We start from the raw sequence: 17342 nt of genomic DNA on the forward strand, positions 1-17342 counted from the left end.
AAACCTATCAAGACATCCTATAATGCACAGACATATGCAAAAGCATAAAACTCTGACAAGAAAACAATGAAAACCTTAACATGACTACATGCCCTGCCATTATTTTTTAGTTACCATCCACCAATGGTTGAATTTGGTACTTTTTCTATGTAGATGCACCGAGCCTCCAAGTGGCTGGAGACATACAACAGGCTAAATTAAAATGACCCAGTATGTGAAAAGCTGGGGGTCAAATGTATTTTTTATGTTTGGTTTTTGTTACAACCAACAGGGCTTCCTAACATTCGACATAACTAGTAAGCCTTACGCGGGAGATTAGAACTCAAAAGTAATAGGGGGTAAGAAAGATCATAAAGGTAATTTCATATTTCGGTTTAGGGGGTTAATAACTTTAGGGGAAACAATATTCACACTATGTGTATTATAAACATGTTAGAGAGCCATCACATCATGATGTAACAGGGCTGAGTGGCGATTCAAAGTACAACAGGAGGCTTCTGTAAACTGCAATACGTGTTAAATATGTTCTACATACAGCCAAGACTGAGTGGTTTCACAAACTCTCTTTAAAGGTTTTGTAAGAAAGTAGTAACAGGCCTCATTCAACAGTCTAGAGATTAACCTAGAGACACCAAAAAACATCAACGTTTAGAGCAGCTTGGAGATTATTCCCCCATGTAAGGGGGGCAAAGAGTTGATTTACCTAACCCTGTACAAACCAAAGGAATTTCCAGAGTTAGCAAACCCTGACACTGGGTATGATAACTCTGACTCGTATGTCTAATGATTATTGTAGATGTTTACACCTGAGGGAGTTTACAGTAGGTCAATTAGATGTATAAAGGCAAAGAGAGCAACAAATTGACCTACGTGACCTCAAAGGACAGCCTACTTTATAATAGAGAATGCATGGATGTGTACTGAACATGTACCCCTTATAAAACATAGCGATCTACGGTCAAATGCATCTAAAGTTTTTAATGAAGTGGCCGCTGCATTTAATTTAGATTACTTCAACATAGTCTAGAACCAGTAAGACCATTGATTGAATGATCTGCTTTGTGCTATTGAGCAAGAGGCCTGACCCATTTCTATGTAAGAAGCAGCATCTTTATATTATTTTTTATATTCAGCTTCTTAATTAACTAACCCATAAATATTTTTTTTATTTTATTAAGTCAGCTTAACGTATATACTAGTACAACATATTAGGTACATACACTTCAATCATTAGAATTATTTTCGTATACTTGTGAAAACAACCTATACTTAGTTTTTACACGTATTCTATAATGATTTTGGTGAAGTTATTAATCACACTTTGGATGGTGCATCAATACACTCAGTCACTACAAAGATACAGGCGTCCTTCCTAACTCAGTTGCGAGATAGGAAAGAAACTGCTCAGGGATTTCACCATGAGGCAATGGTGACTTTAAAACAGTGACAGAGTTTTAATGGGTGTGATAGGAGACAACTGAGGGTGGATCAACAACATAGTTTATCCACAATACTAACCTAATTGACAGAGTGAAAGAAGGAAGCCTGTACAAAATAAAGATATTCCAAAACATGCATCCTGTTTGCAACAAGGCAAAATTTGGCAAAGCAATTAACTTTGTCCTGAAAATAAGTTTTATGTTTGGGGCAAATCCAATAAAAAACATTACTGAGTACCACTCTCCATATTTTTAAGCATATTGGTGGCTGCATCATGTTATGGGTGTGCTTGTAATTGTTAAGGACTTGGGAGTTTTTTAGGATAAAAAATTAACGGAATGAAGCTAAGCACTCGCAAACTCCTAGAGGAAAACCTGGTTCAGTCTGCTTTCCACCAGACACTGGGAGATAAATTCACCTTTCAGCAGGTCAATAGCCTAAAACACTAGGCTAAATCTACACTGGAGTTGCTTACCAAGAAGACAGTGAACGTTTCTGAGTGGCCGAGTTACAGTTATTACTTAAATCTACTTGAAAATCTATGGCTAGACCTGGAAATGGTTGTCTAGCAATGATTAACAACCAATTTGACAGAGTTTGACGAATTTGAAAATAGCCATGGGTAAAGGTTGCACAATCTAGGTGTGGAAAGCTCTCAGAGACTTACACAGAAAGACTCACAGCTGTAATCACTGCTTGTACAAAGCATCAACTCAGGGGTGTGAATACCTATGTAAATTAGATATGTATTTTATTTTCAATACATTTGCAAACATTTAAAAAAACATGTTTTCATTGTGTCATTATGGGGTATTGTGTTTAGATATGGGTGAGACATTTAAAAAAAAAATACATTTTGAAATCGGGCTGTAACACAAAATCTGGAATAAGTCAAGGTGAATGAATATTTGCACTAATTACAGTGCCTTCAGAAAGTATTCATACCCCTTGACTTATTCCAACATACATTCCACCATACCAGATTTAAATACTGTCAAAAATATTGTCGGAATGAATTCTAATTGATTGTCATAGCCCCAAAAATAAATGTTGATTACATAACTTTTTTCACATGGTAGGGTCGTGATAATTTTCTGATATCAAAATGGGATCGTAGGCCTGAAAGATTTGGAACACCTATCCTAATGGCAAAGTCCAGTACAGTGTAATGACCTCTCTCGCCTCCTAGTGTGTAACATTTATATAGTGTAGTCGCCTCTTCATTGTTCCATATGGTGTCTGACTACATTGTGACCTCTCTCCCCTACTCTAGTTACCAGAGATGCTTCACGGCCACAGCGAAGAACATAAGCCCTGCCAGCTGGCCGACTTTGTCCTCTAGAACCTGGGCCTGCTAACTGAGTTCACCATCATGCTGCTCATTTTCATCTTTGAAGACCAGATCCTTATTGACTTTGGCTTCAAGCGGGGGACGGTTGGAAGAGGGAAGGGAAATATGGGGTCATGTGTCAGTACTTGTGCTTCTTGGCCTTAAAAAAATATATTTTTTGGTTCTGTGGTGTTCCAGTCTCCTGTATGCATGATGATCGAGCTCTCATTCATGCTCCCCGTACCTCCATTCCATAAATCAGAAGCAGTGGCTTATACATATCTCATAATCATGCAGTCAGATGATGTTTACACTTTTACTCTCCTCTCCCTCCCCTACCCCTCTGTTAGGTTCCTTTCTCTATCCCATGCTGCTTCTGTTTCTGGTGAGCCATACTGGGGCATGATGCAGCTTAGATGCTGTAGTGAAGGAATACCTCAATGGGAGTCTCCCATCAACAAACACCTATCTAGTTGATACTAACACTATTGCTAAGGCCACCTTCCTTTAGGAGACTATCCTACGCAAGTAACACTTTGAATACTCTCCCCATTCCTTTGAAAAATGTCATAGGAAACGAAAAGGCATGTCACAGTCCAATTGGTCTCGAAATACATTTGTCAACAAGATAAGTTCACATATTGTCGGCTCGCATCAGTATCAGCAGATACGTCCCACTGCATTGGAGCTTCTCTCTCAGAAGAGTTCGTCACCGGTCTGTGTAAGATAGATGAAATGGCTGACTCCCAACCTGGAGAACTCAGCCCCAGACTGCTACCCACCGGCTCAGAGAGGCAGCTATCACGGCCCAGCAGCCCTATGCTCATCCATCATAACACAGTGCAGTGTGTCATCGTTGACGTCCCCCCTCCCTAATAATGTGGTGTGTCCCATTATCCATGCTTAGTGCACCTGTGCCGCCTTCCCATTGCCCCCATCTATCATACATTTGGATGTGTGTCCTATCAATGTCTATCGTTTCACGCCGAGGCGGGTGACAGTCTCAGGCAACTGTGGTGGCTTGCCCAGATAACACACTGTGATAGTAGAGTAGCTTGGCGCTAGCTAGTCCATAGACTTGCAAATTGGGAATTACTGCAGTACACCGGATGTGGAGGTCCTGGTCTGGCATGGTTACACGTGGTCTGTGGTTGTGAGGCCCGTTGGACGTACTACCAAATTCTATAAAAGGATGGAGGCGGCTTATGGTAGAGAAATGAATATAACATTCTGGTGGACAGTCCTGCAGTCAGCATTCCAATTGCACAATCCAATCTCTCAAAACTTGACACATCTGTGGCATTGTGCTGTATGACAAAACAGCACATTCTAGGCATTTTATGGTCCCCAGCACAAGGTGCACCTGTGTAATGATCATGATGTTTAATCAGCTTCTTGATATGCCACACCTGTCAGGTGGATGGATTATCTTGGTAAAGGAGAAACGCTAACAGGGGTGTAAACACATTTGTGCACAAAATTTGGGAGGAATAGGCTGTTTGTGCATATGGAAAATGTGGGTTTTATTTCAGCTCATGAAACATGGGAACAACACTTTACATGTTGCGTTTATATTTTTGTTCAGTATTTGTAGTAATGTATTAGCCTAACTGTACGGTCATTATAGTACTGCATATGACAGTTAATAGCAATATTAGTACACACAGGTTGTCGTACCCAATGACTATAAACACTATATATACAAAAGTATGTTGGCACACCTTCAAATTAGTGGATTCGGCTATTTCAGCCACACCCGTTGCTAACAGGTGTATAAAATCGAGCACACAGCAAGCAATCTCCATAGACAAACATTGATAGTAGAATGGCCTTTCTGTCACGTTCCTGACCTGTTTTCCTTTGTTTTGTATTTGTTTTAGTTGGTCAGGGCGTGAGTTGGGTGGGTTGGTCTAGGTTTGATTTTCTATGTTGGGATTTTGTGTTCGGCCTGGTATGATTCTCAATCAGAGACAGCTGTCAATCGTTGTCCCTGATTGAGAATCATACTTAGGCAGCCTGGGTTTCACCTGTGTTTTGTGGGTGTTTGTTCCTGTGTCAGTGTTTGGGCCACACAGGACTGTTTCAGGTTAGTCACGTTTGTTGGTTGTTGTATTTTGTAGTGTTTGTTGTTTTCCCATTAAAATATGAATACTTACCAATCCGCATCTTGGTCCGATCCATGCTCCTCCTCGTCTGAGGAGGAGAACGACTACGACAGCCGTTACAGAAACACCCACCATAACAGGACCAAGCGGATTGGAGAAGGAAGGCAAGAACAACAACAATGGGGAAAAGAGGAATGGACTTGGGAGGAAATCCTAGACGGTAAAGGACCCTGGGCAGAGCCAGTGGAGTGTCGCCGCCCCAAAGCGGAGCTGGAGGCAGCGAAAGCGGAGAGGAGGTTTTATGAGGCGAAAGCAAGGCAGAGCGGCTGGAAGCCCGAGAGGCTCACCCAAAAAATTCTTGGGGGGGGGGGGATAAAGGGGAGTGTGGCGAAGCCGGGTTGGATACCCGAGCCAACTCCCCGGGCTTACCGTGGAGTGAGAGGGCGTCGTACTGGTCAGACACCGTGTTATGCGGTGGAGCGCACGGTGTCCCCAGTACGCGTGCTTAGCCCAGTGCGGGCTATTCCACCTTGCCGCACTGGGAGGGCTAGGTTGGGCATCGAGCCGGGTGCCATGAAGCCGGCCCAACATATCTGGCCTCCAGTACGTCTCCTCGGGCCGGCGTACATGGCACCAGCCTTACAGGTGGTGTCCCCGGTTCGCCTGCATAGCCCAGTGCGGGCTATTCCACCTCGCCGCACTGGCAGGGCTACGGGGACCATTCAACCTGGTAAGGTTGGGGAGGCTCGGTGCTCAAGAGCACGTGTCCTCCTTCACGGTCCGGTATATCCGGCGCCACCTTCCCACCCCAGCCCAGTACCATCAGTGCCGACACCACGCACCAGGCTTCCAGTGCATTTCCAGAGCCCTGTTCCTCCTCCACGCACTCTCCCTGTGGTGCGTGTCTCCAGCCCAGTGCCTCCAGTTCCGGCACCACGCACCAGACCTACTGTGCGCCTCAGCAGGTCAGAGTCGGCCGTCTGCTCAACGCCGCCTGCGCTGCTTGCCTGCTCAGCGCAGCCTGTGTCTGAACTGCCTGCGCTGTCTGAACTGCCTGCCTTCCCAGCGCTGTCTGAACTGCCTGCCTTCCCAGCGCTGTCTGAACTGCCTGCCCAGCGCTGCCCGTCTGTCCCGAGCCTTCAGAGCCGTCCAGCCAGGACCAGCCAGAGCCGTCCAGCCAGGACCAGCCAGAGCCGTCCAGCCAGGACCAGCCAGAGCCGTCCAGCCAGGATCAGCCAGAGCCGTCCAGCCAGGATCAGCCAGAGCCGTCCAGCCAGGATCAGCCAGAGCCGTCCAGCCAGGATCAGCCAGCCAGCCAGGATCCGCCAGAGCCTTCCGCCAGCCAGGATCCGCCAGAGCCTTCCGCCAGCCAGGATCCGCCAGAGCCTTCCGCCAGCCAGGATCCGCCAGAGCCTTCCGCCAGCCAGGATCCGCCCCTCAGTCCGGTGCTGCCCCTCAGTCCGGTGCTGCCCCTCAGTCCGGTGCTACCCCTCAGTCTGTTACTGCTCTTTGGAATAGTGGGATTGACATGGAGGGTGGATATTGGGAGGAGGCCACGGAAGCGGGGGTTGACTATGGTGGGGTGGGGACCACGACCAGCGCCAGAGCCGCCACCGTGGACAGACGCCCACCCAGACCCTCCCCTAGACTTTGTGCTGGTGCGCCCGGAGTTCGCACCTTAAGGGGGGGGTTCTGTCACGTTCCTGACCTGTTTTCCTTTGTTTTGTATTTGTTTTAGTTGGTCAGGGCGTGAGTTGGGTGGGTTGGTCTAGGTTTGATTTTCTATGTTGGGATTTTGTGTTCGGCCTGGTATGATTCTCAATCAGAGACAGCTGTCAATCGTTGTCCCTGATTGAGAATCATACTTAGGCAGCCTGGGTTTCACCTGTGTTTTGTGGGTGTTTGTTCCTGTGTCAGTGTTTGGGCCACACAGGACTGTTTCAGGTTAGTCACGTTTGTTGGTTGTTGTATTTTGTAGTGTTTGTTGTTTTCCCATTAAAATATGAATACTTACCAATCCGCATCTTGGTCCGATCCATGCTCCTCCTCGTCTGAGGAGGAGAACGACTACGACAGCCGTTACACTTACTGAAGAGTTGTTAAATAATTTCTGCCCTGCTAGAGCTGCCCCGGTCAACTGTAAGTGCTGTTATTGTGAAGTGGAAACGTCTAGGAGCAACAACGGCTCAGTCGCCACGTAGTAGGCCACACAAGCTCACAAAACAGGACTGCTGAGGCGCGTAGCAGGTAGAAATAGTCTGGCCTCGGTAGCAAACCTAACTATAGAGTTCTGCCTCTGGAAGAAACATCAGCACAATAAGTGTTTGTTGGGAGCTTCATAAAATAGGTTTACATGGCCGAGCAGCCGCACACAAGCCTAAGATCACCATGCGCAATGCCAAGCTTCGGTTGGCGTGGCGTACACATTTGACTCTTGAGCAGTGGAAAACCCATTCACTGGAGTGATGAATCACGCTTCACCATCTGGCAGTCCGACGGATGAATCTGGGTTTGGCGGATGCCAGGAGAACGCTACCTGCACGAATGCATAGTGCCAACAGTAAAGTTTGGTGGAGGAAGAATAAGAATAAGAATCCTTCCAGTGAAGGGATATTTTTACGTTACAGCATACAATGACATTCTAGATGATTCTGTGCTTCCAACTTGGTGGCAACATTTAGGGGAAGGCCCGTTCTTCTTTCAGCAAGACTATACCGCCGTGCACAAAGCAAAGTACAAACTAAATGGTTTGTTGAGAATGGAGGCAGCCCACGCTGCAGTGTTCCAACATCTAGTGGAAAGCCTTCCCAGAAGAGTGGAGGCTGTTAAAGCAGCAAAGGGGGACCAACTCCATATTAATGTCCATGATTTTGGAATGAGATGTTCGACGAGCAGGTGTGTACATCCTTTTGGTCATGTAGTGTATGAATGGACAAAGCTATCGATTACGTGACACCATCCATTCCTATGTGAAGACACAATAGCGCATTGAAGCCAAGTTAGGTAGGTTAAGATGGCGTCTCATGGGCTGCATTTACACAGGCAGCCCACTTCTGATATTAGTAAGATGGCACCGACAGAATTGGCAGCTCTGCTTCTAACTTCTAAGCAACATTGCAGTATTTATTTAAAAAAATTGTGTATCAGTTCCTACATTATTAGCCCAGAAAGTTTTTTGTGTTATTACATACAGCCGGAAATTACTTTTGGATATCAGAGCGGCGGTAACTCACCAGCATTTCGAGCAGAAATACGACTTTCCCGAATTGGATCCTTTGTTCAAACCGCCCAAGGCAATTGAACTTATTCCAGAGGCTGCTCCGAGACGCAGCCAGAGGAGAAGAGATATTCGGACTGGACTTCTAGTCCGACTCGAGAAATGCACACCATCCACCTCTTCTAAGTATATTACTCGGTGATGTTCAGTCTCTGGACAATAAAGTAGACGAGCTCAGGGCGAAGATCTCCTTCCAGAGAGACATTAAGGACTGTAACATACTCTTTTTCACATTGTCCCTGTCCATACAGCCAGCTGGGTTCTCAGTACATTGCACAGACACAAACAAAGAACCCTCTGGGAAGAAGAAAGGCAATGGTGTATGATTCATGATTAACTACTCATGGTGTGATTGTGATAACGTACAGGAACTCAAGTCCTTTTGTCACCGACCGAGAATACCTCACAATCAAATGCCGACTCTATTACCTCTTCGCTTATAGTTACAGCTGGGTATATTCCCCCTAAAGCATATACCACGAAGGCCCTCAAGGAACTACACTGGACTTTGAGCAAACTGGAGACCACATATTTTATTGGATTTTTTGTAGCTGGAGACTTTAGCAAAACAAATAAGAGACCCGTTTCATGAAACTAGGCGTATGTCTCAGGTCTTTAAAAAAAAATGAAATACATGTTTTTTGGCAGAAATGCCTTCTTGAACATGTCAAATTTCAGGTGCCTTAATACGGCTTGACGTTCCGATAGCGGAACACCTCGACAACATCCGGTGAAATTGCAGAGCGCGAAATTCAAATTAAATTATTAGAAATATTTAACTTTCATAAAATCACAAGTGCAATACATCAAAATAAAGCTGAAATTCTTGTTAATCCAGCCGCCGTGTCAGTTTTCAAAGGCTTTACTGCGAAAGCAAACCATGCGATTATCCGAGGACAGCGCCCTGCATACAAATGCATGAAAAACATATTTTAACCAGGGAGGTGCGACACGAAAGTCAGAAATAGCGATATAAAAAATGCCTTACCTTTGATGATCATCTTCTGTTGGCACTCCAAAAGGTCCCAGTTACATCACAAATGGTCCTTTTGTTCGATAATGTCCTTCTTTATATCCATAAAAACCCAGTTTAGCTGGTGCGCTTCAGTCAATAATCCACTCAGTTTCCCTCTGTCAAAATGCATACAAAAGGAATCCCAAACATTACTAATAAACTTTTACAAACAAGTTAAACAACGTTTATAATCAAACATTAGGTATCCTAATATGCAAATAAACGATAAATGATGTTATTGTTTTTATCGGAGATAAACAAGAAAGAACGCGCTTTCCTCCACGCGCTTGGAAACACTACAGCCAAAATGGGAGCCATCTACAAATACTAAAACTTCTGGCTAATTTTTCCATAAAACAGCATGAAACTATTTCTAAAGACTGTTGACATCTAGTGGAAGCCCTAGGAACTGCAATCGGGGAGGATTTCGCCTTTATAATAAAAGTGACAGCCATTGAAAACAGTGGTAGGCCGAAAGTTCTTTTGGGGGGGGGGGGGGGGTGGTTTGTCCTCGGGTTTTCGCCTGCCATATCAGTTCAGTTATACTCACAGACATAAGTTTAACAGTTTTAGAAACATTAGAGTGTTTTCTATCCAAATCTACCAATTATATGCATATCCTAGCTTCTGGGCCTGAGTAACAGGCAGTTTACTTTGGGGACGCTTTTCATCCGGACGTGAAAATACTGCCTCCTAGTCCAAAGAGGTTAAACAAACTTGAATGCAATCTTTAAATACGAATAAAAATCTTAAATTACAAGCCTAGTCGGTTTAGCTAAAGAAAAAGTGAGCAACCTTCCTGCTAGCCATGATTGGCTGAGATAATGAGTGGGCTGGACATACTGAGAGATGAGTTTGGATTGGTCTGCGATATAGCACACTTCTATTTGAGCTCGTCAGTATGTCTAGGTAATCCTGCCTAACACAGATTTTTTTAATGTATCGTGTAGGAAAACTTCATAAGTTTTGCTCTCCACTTTCTGGAGGACAGAGTTTTGAAATCAGTGGAATTCGAGCATGATAGCTAAGGACATGGAGAAAACACCTGTCTCTGGATTACATCTTCAAACTAAGGGAAACCATGGCATCCGATAGGAGATACGGGTAAGATAGTCTAGCTAGCTACATTTTCAGATATTACACATTTCTAATTTTGACAGAAAGTGGTTTCATTTCAAGTTAATTAAAGTGTACTATCAGCTAGCTAGCTAATGTTAGCTGGCTGACTCGCTAGGTAACGCTACGTGTATAATCTTATTATTCGTATCTCAGAGCCATTTGCTTGGCTCGCTATAGCCAAATGTTAGCTAGCTAACATTGAACCTGGTTGGTTAGCTACCTGCAGATTCATGCAGGGTAGTAAAGTCATGAGTTGGAATTATGGTTCACTGTTTACCTAGCTAGCTAACATTAGCTGGCTGGCTCAGTAGCTAATGTTACGTGTATGATCTTATTATTCATATCTCAGAGCCATTTGCTTGGTTAGCTATAGCCTAATGTTAGCTAGCTAACATTGAACCTGGTTGGTTAGCTACCTGCAGATTCATGTAGGGTAGTTACATGATGAGTTGGGTTAATGGTACATTGTTTACCTAGCTAGCTAGCTAACATATATTCCGTCTGCCCATCTACTCCGACTTCAGAACACTCTTGTCTGAGTGTATCGGAGCACAGAATAACTGATGAATTTAAGAACGCACAACACCCGTTGAATATTGCCGGTGTCAGTAAACGTCTGCAAAAAAAGCATAATTCAATTGTTGCCAGCAACACAATCACCAACGCTCTGGATAACATGAAAACAGCCTATCCAGCTCTGCTAGGGTGAGTATAATCATCAGAGTGGGGTGTCCTCTCATTTGTCTGGAAGTAGCTAGCCAATGTTAGCCAGTTAGCTTGGGTGCTTGACTGCTGTTGTGAGTTCAGAAAGTTCAGATCAACCCTACTCATCGGCCAGGGCGTCCAGTGTGCGCTTCGAGAGCGAAACACTCTGATGTACAATCTGACAGTCCAGTTGCAGTCACCAACACTCTGGATAACATAACAGCCTACTCCGCTAGGGCGAGTAATATTACATTTACATTTACATTTAAGTCATTTAGCAGACGCTCTTATCCAGAGCGACTTACAAGTTGGACCCAAATGGCACCCTATTCCCTATATAAGGCTCAAGTCAAAAGTAGTGTACTATATAGAGAATAGGGTGACATTTGAGACACGAGACTTGAGTCCATGAAGGTGAACGGTCCATCAATGGATGGTAGATATCAAGCCGAGCAGCTGTGACTTGATACCAGCTGAATTTGTTTTGGGATGATTTGACTTCTAAAGGAGACGTGTCCATATCATCACACAGGAAACAAACGTGTTGGGGTTGTGGCTCCCTCAGTGGGAAGCTGTTTGGGCGACTGATCGGCTTTCATAAAGAGAACATCTGTGACTGATTCCACATTTCTGCTTCAGTCAAAAAGACATTGGATGTAATGTGTAATGAAGGACAGAAGCCATATTTAGTATGTGAAGAGGTATAAACAGTCTACTGAGGTAAAAGAGCAAGAGATGCACAACATCAACAACAACAACAACAGATGAAGAAGTACACAAACTAATCCAACAGTCTACTGAGGTAAAAGAGCAAGAGATACACAACAACATCAACAACAACAACAGATGAAGTAGTACACTGGGTTTCCTTTAGAAAACTAATCCAACAGTCTACTGAGGTAAAAGAGCAAGAGATGCACAACATCAACAACATCAACAACAGATGAAGCTAATCCAACAGTCTACTGAGGTAAAAGAGCAAGAGAAAACAACATCAACAACAACAACAGATGAAGAAGTACACAAACTAATCCTTCAATAGTAGAGATGCTTACTTATATTCAGTGAGCTGTTCTCTCATTTGTGTCTGGAAGTAGCTAGCAAGTTAGCTTGGGTGCTTGACTGCTGTTAATAGATAACGCTCGGATCAACCCTTATAGAGATTCTTCTTCTTCAGTGGGGTTTATCGGCGGTTGGTCTTAAAAAAGATAACACAATATTTGAGTCTATATCTAATGGCGTTCTACTCAATATACACTTTAGACTAATTTCCTGTATCCCCTTCTCCCTCATACTAGATCTCAGCCTCTCTCTTTCCCTCTGATACTGCCCACACTGTAGCAATATATGCTACACGCTCTCTGTTTCCTGACAATAATCACGCTTTCCTATCACATTTAAGGACTTATTCAACTGGCTATGTCCCACTCTTAATCTTGTAAAAATACCCTCCTCTCTTCTGTCCCTTCCTGCCGTCCTCCTCGACTTTCCTCTGTACTTGAAATAAATGCATGCCCTTATTATCTCTATTCCCCCAGAGATTGCTGGGGCTAAAGCTTAAGAAGGTGTGAAAAATGCTGAATGTGTGTAGACGAAGAAGGGCTCTCCAGTAGCAGTACCAAAACATTCAAATGCGTTTTTGCTGGAGACCCCGGGCCGGGTACCGTCGCTAGAGACCCCGGCCGGGGACCGTCGCTGGAGGCCCCAGACTGGGGACCGTCGCTGGAGGCCCCGGACTGGGGACCGTCGCTGGAGGCCCCGGACTGGGGACCGTCGCTGGAGGCCCCGGACTGGGGATTGCCGCTGGAGATCCGGACTGTTAAAGTTGTTTTCAAGTCGCAAAAACCTTCAAGCGCTATGATGAAACTGGCGCTCATGAGGACTGCCAGAGGAAAGGAAGACCCAGAGTTACCTCTGCTGCAGATGATAAGTTCATTAGAGTTACCAGCCTCAGAAATTGCGGCCCAAATAAATGCTTCAGAGTTCACGTAACAAACATCTCAACATCAGCTGTTCAGAGGAGATTGCGTGAATCAGACCTTCATGGTCGAAACGCTGCAAAGTAACCACTACTAAAGGTCACCAATAATAAGAAGAGACTTGCTTGGGCCAAGAAACACAAGCAATAGACATTAGACCGGTGGAAATCTGTCCTTTGGTCTGATGAGTTCAAATTTGAGATTTTTGGTTCCAACCGCTGTGTCTTTGTGAGATGCAGAGTAGGTGAACGGAGGATTTCCGCATGTGTGGTTCCCACCGTGAAGCATGGAGGAGGAGGTGTGATGGTATGGGGGTGATTTGGTGGTGACACTGTCTGTGATTAATTAGAATTCAAGGCACACTTTTCAATATGGCTACCACACCATTTCCCATCTGGTGTGTGCTTAATGGGACCATCATTTGTTTTTTAACAGGACAATGACCCAAAACACACCTCCAGGCTGTGTAAGGGCAATTTGAACAAGCAGGAGAGTGATGGAGTGCTGCATCAGATAACCTGGCCTCCACAATCACCCAACTTCAACCCAATTGAGATGGTTTGGGATGAGTTGGACGGCAGAGTGAAGGAAAAGCAGCTAACAAGTGCTCAGCATATGTGGGAACTCCTTCAAGACTGTTGGAAAAGCATTCCAGGTGAAGCTAGTTGAGAGAATGCCAAGAGTGTGCAAAGCTGTCATCATGGCAAAGGGTGGCTACTTTGAAGAATCTAAAATCTAAAATATATTATGATTTGTTTAAGACCTTGTTAGTTACTAAATGATTCCATATGTGTTATTTCATAGTTGTGATGTCTTCACTATTATTCTACAATGTAGAAAATAGTACAAATAAAGAAAAACCCTTGAATGAGTAGGTGTGTCCAAACTTTTCACTGGTACTGTATTATTTATACTCCGAACTCCGACATTGCTCCACCTAATATTTCTTAATTCCATTATTTTACTTTTAGATCTGTGTGTATTGTTGTGAGTTGTTAGATATTAGTTTGACCAATCAGATGAACTTTGAAAAATATCTGATGTGAAAAGATTTAATGTGACCAATTAGTCAGAAAAAAGATCAGAATTCGGCTGCCTGTGTAAATGCAGCCTTAGGGACAAAACATGGGCAGTTTGAGCTACCAGGAAGTGACGTTGCAAACTAGTTCATTGCTGCCACCTCTCATTGAGTAACTGCAGGCTGCCATTAACTTTCTCTGTGTGCGATTTTAAAATAATCAGTTCAAGGACATACAGTACATCTGGTGAATTAGAAGCAATTATTGGTACAATGATTGTTTTCGAAAAATGGTTTTATATACATGAAGATTGACCACGAAGATTGCAATTTTTCCATTCACCATAATGGGGGGGGATCCTATTTTCTGCTAACAACTTCTGCCGTACCGAGGTCGGCTAAAAACCTTTTAGTCACAGGGTCCTTAGATTAGTGATAAGGTTTGTGGGCACTATGGTGTTGATTGCTGGGCTGTAGTCAATGAACAGCATTGGTGTTCCTTTTGTCCAGGTGGGAAAGGGCAATGTGGAGTGCAATTGAGATTGCGTCATCTGTGGATCTGTTGGGGCGGTATGCGAATTGGAGTGGGTCTAGGATTTCCGGCATGATGGTTTTGATGTGAGCCAAGTAATTTTTTAAGATTATTACTTATTTCACGTGATTGGTGATTCATTTATGTTTGTCCCTCATTTGAATAGATAGGCTAGAATCATTTTAACAATTTCATTTTTAATGTGAAGTTTGCATTGTATTGCCCCATCCCTGTTGCACACAGCAATTATGGTTGATTTAAGATTTTTTTTAAACTTCAACACTGTTACTTTAATTGACACCTACTATAGTATATTTTCTTAATTTAAACTCTTGAGATGGGGAAAACATGTTTTTTTATGAATTTGAACCGTTTTTTTTTTTTTACCAAATTACCTTAGCAAAAAGGCACTCTAGTGGTGGAATGACCCATCTCTGATCACATTTGATTCTGCAGAGCTGCCCTCAGAACAACATAGAATAAGAACAATCTGTGTTTGTATCTGTCATTGGAGAATTTGAAGCAAAATTTGATTCGTTTAAAGAAAGTTGTGTTGCTCTAAAATGTTGCTCTATGTACAGATGCATCTTAGAAATCAAGAATTATTGTGAAAATGTAATGGCAATCATTGTTGGCAGACTGATTCTGATTCTGATTGTTGTGCAATCAGCCGTGTCGAATTTTAAGATTTTAAGGCTGATGTTCAATTATGTAATACAAGGCTACGGAAACATGCAAAAGTTCAATGTCCAGTGCTTGTGGGTATAGAGGCGTTGCATCTATGAGGTTTTGGGCTCATACTCATCACTTGTGCTTTTGTGTATGCTTCCGTAGCCCATCAAAGTAAAATATCATCACAAACTATTCTCAGCAATACATTCATGAAGCACTGTGTGAAAAGAAAAACAAGCCAGAGAACATCCTTTTCATAACTCTTCTTACATAAAACTGGATAAATAGTAGGTGCAAAACAGAGCATAGGGGGAAGTCTATGCATTGAGCTGGCAAAGCAGCGCCACCCCTCGTCTGATCCAGTGCTCGGCGGGCACGTCCGAGTTGAGCGCCATGGCGATTACGTAGTTGGTGGAGTGGCCAGTGGTGGAGAGTGTGCCGCGGCGCTCGCCGGTCTTGTAGACGGGGGAGAGGTAGCACATACGCTGGGGGATGTCCTGCCTTTTGATTGGTTTCAGCCACATCTGGGGGGCAGGAGAGGGAAGAATGGATGGAGGATAGGAATGGAGAGAGGGGGTACAGGCAGAGAGGGGGGGATGATGTCCACATAAGGAGTAGGCAGGAGGACAATGATGAGGAGAAAAGACAAGGTGGGATAATGGTTTTAGGAAATGGAATGGATGTGAGGAAGAAAGTTGGGACAACATCAGAGAATTAAACAATTAAACCAGTTGGAAATTTGGTGGCGTAACATTTGATACAATAGTAGTGAGAGAGTGAGACCCTGGGGTACATTAGCAGGTCTGGTAAAACAAAAAGGATAAACTGGAACACTCAACTTCTCACAAAAGCGAGTTTGTGAAATCCTCATCCAATTTGATAGCAGGAGCTGCTGGTTAGATTTGCATTTCAAATCTGACAGTGTTGTGTTTCCCCCCACAAATAATAAACACATTTTAAATAAAGTTCCGCTCTTGTCAAAACAAATTTTGATAATAAGAGTGCCCTGAAATGTCTGAATATTAAAAAGAGAATGCTTGTGCATTATTCAACAGCCGGCATTGTGAGGGCAAAGAAGAAGAGGGGGGGAAAAAAAACAACTGAGAAAACGTACAAAGCAATCAGTTATACTTTGTCTGGGAGCTTCTTGCAGGAATCTGCCACTAGCAATCTATTTTAATGTCTTACTTAATATACTATTCATACACCATATCAAGTTGTAATTAAGAAGCCCGCTAGAAACTAGGGGAGGATAAGAGAGGACAAACTTTGTTATTGCGCTTGCCATGTTTGGGCTGAAATTGATGCGGCTGGGTGAGGCCCTGAGATAGAGCTTTGAACACGACGCTGGGAACAATCTCCTGGGTTGAACAACGGAGCATCATTTTTTGATTCTGCCGTTTGTTGTTGTTTGTATTCTCCTTGGCACCTACAGGGTATTGTAGTCTGATAAAAAGAGCTGCCTCGTAGGAGTTAAGACACAGAATATAGATAGAATCTGCTCGGTTTCACTACAGTTGGGTCCACTGATACATGGGAAGATATTATCCCTCTCTCTATGCCCGGTGGAATTCATGGGAAAAGAATACATTAATCTTTATCCTCTGAAACCACTGTGAGGTAAACTGCTATGCATCGAGGGAAGATGGAGACATTGTCCTGACATGAAATGGAAACTCAGTAGATACTGAATAATTTGCAACAAACATCATCAGGATCTTAACACGTAGGCCAGGATTCAAACACACCGCACCACAAAAGCTATTTAGTGTTCGTTCTACTTAGACCTTACTTATAAAACTGATATTTACTTATACAATCCCACGTTAAACAAACTACAACTTATAAAGTCTTCATAAGCACAATATTCATGCTTTGAAAATCCTCTATAAGCTTATGTCATACTGTATAAATGGTGTATAACATATCAGCTCCCTATGTATGTTACATTACAGCTCCCTATGTAGGGTGCTTTACCCCAAAAAGCTGTGCTGGAGCAGGGCAGAGATGCGCTCAACAAGGAAAATATTTTGTGAACATTAGCTAACGGCGTGTCTGTTTCTGGTCTCAACTGCCACTACAAATAATCAAGTGGCCATGTAGGCTATCCATTACATGTGGTAGAAATATAATAATAATAATAATTAGGA

General features: G+C 43.5%; 1 protein-coding gene across 1 annotated transcript in view; it reads right to left on the reverse strand.

Moving 5' to 3' along the window:
- Positions 1-11340: 11340 nt before the first annotated feature.
- The window catches only part of dnah7 (dynein, axonemal, heavy chain 7), a 200263-nt gene continuing 194261 nt past the window's right edge, over positions 11341-17342 (reverse strand). Inside the window, exon 67 of the mRNA XM_071356079.1 lies at positions 11341-15716. Coding sequence (XP_071212180.1) covers positions 15510-15716 — 207 coding nt within the window. The 3' untranslated portion in view covers positions 11341-15509. The remainder of the gene's footprint in view (positions 15717-17342) is intronic.

Source organism: Salvelinus alpinus, chromosome 20, assembly GCF_045679555.1.
Source record: "Salvelinus alpinus chromosome 20, SLU_Salpinus.1, whole genome shotgun sequence".
NCBI lineage: Eukaryota > Metazoa > Chordata > Actinopteri > Salmoniformes > Salmonidae > Salvelinus > Salvelinus alpinus.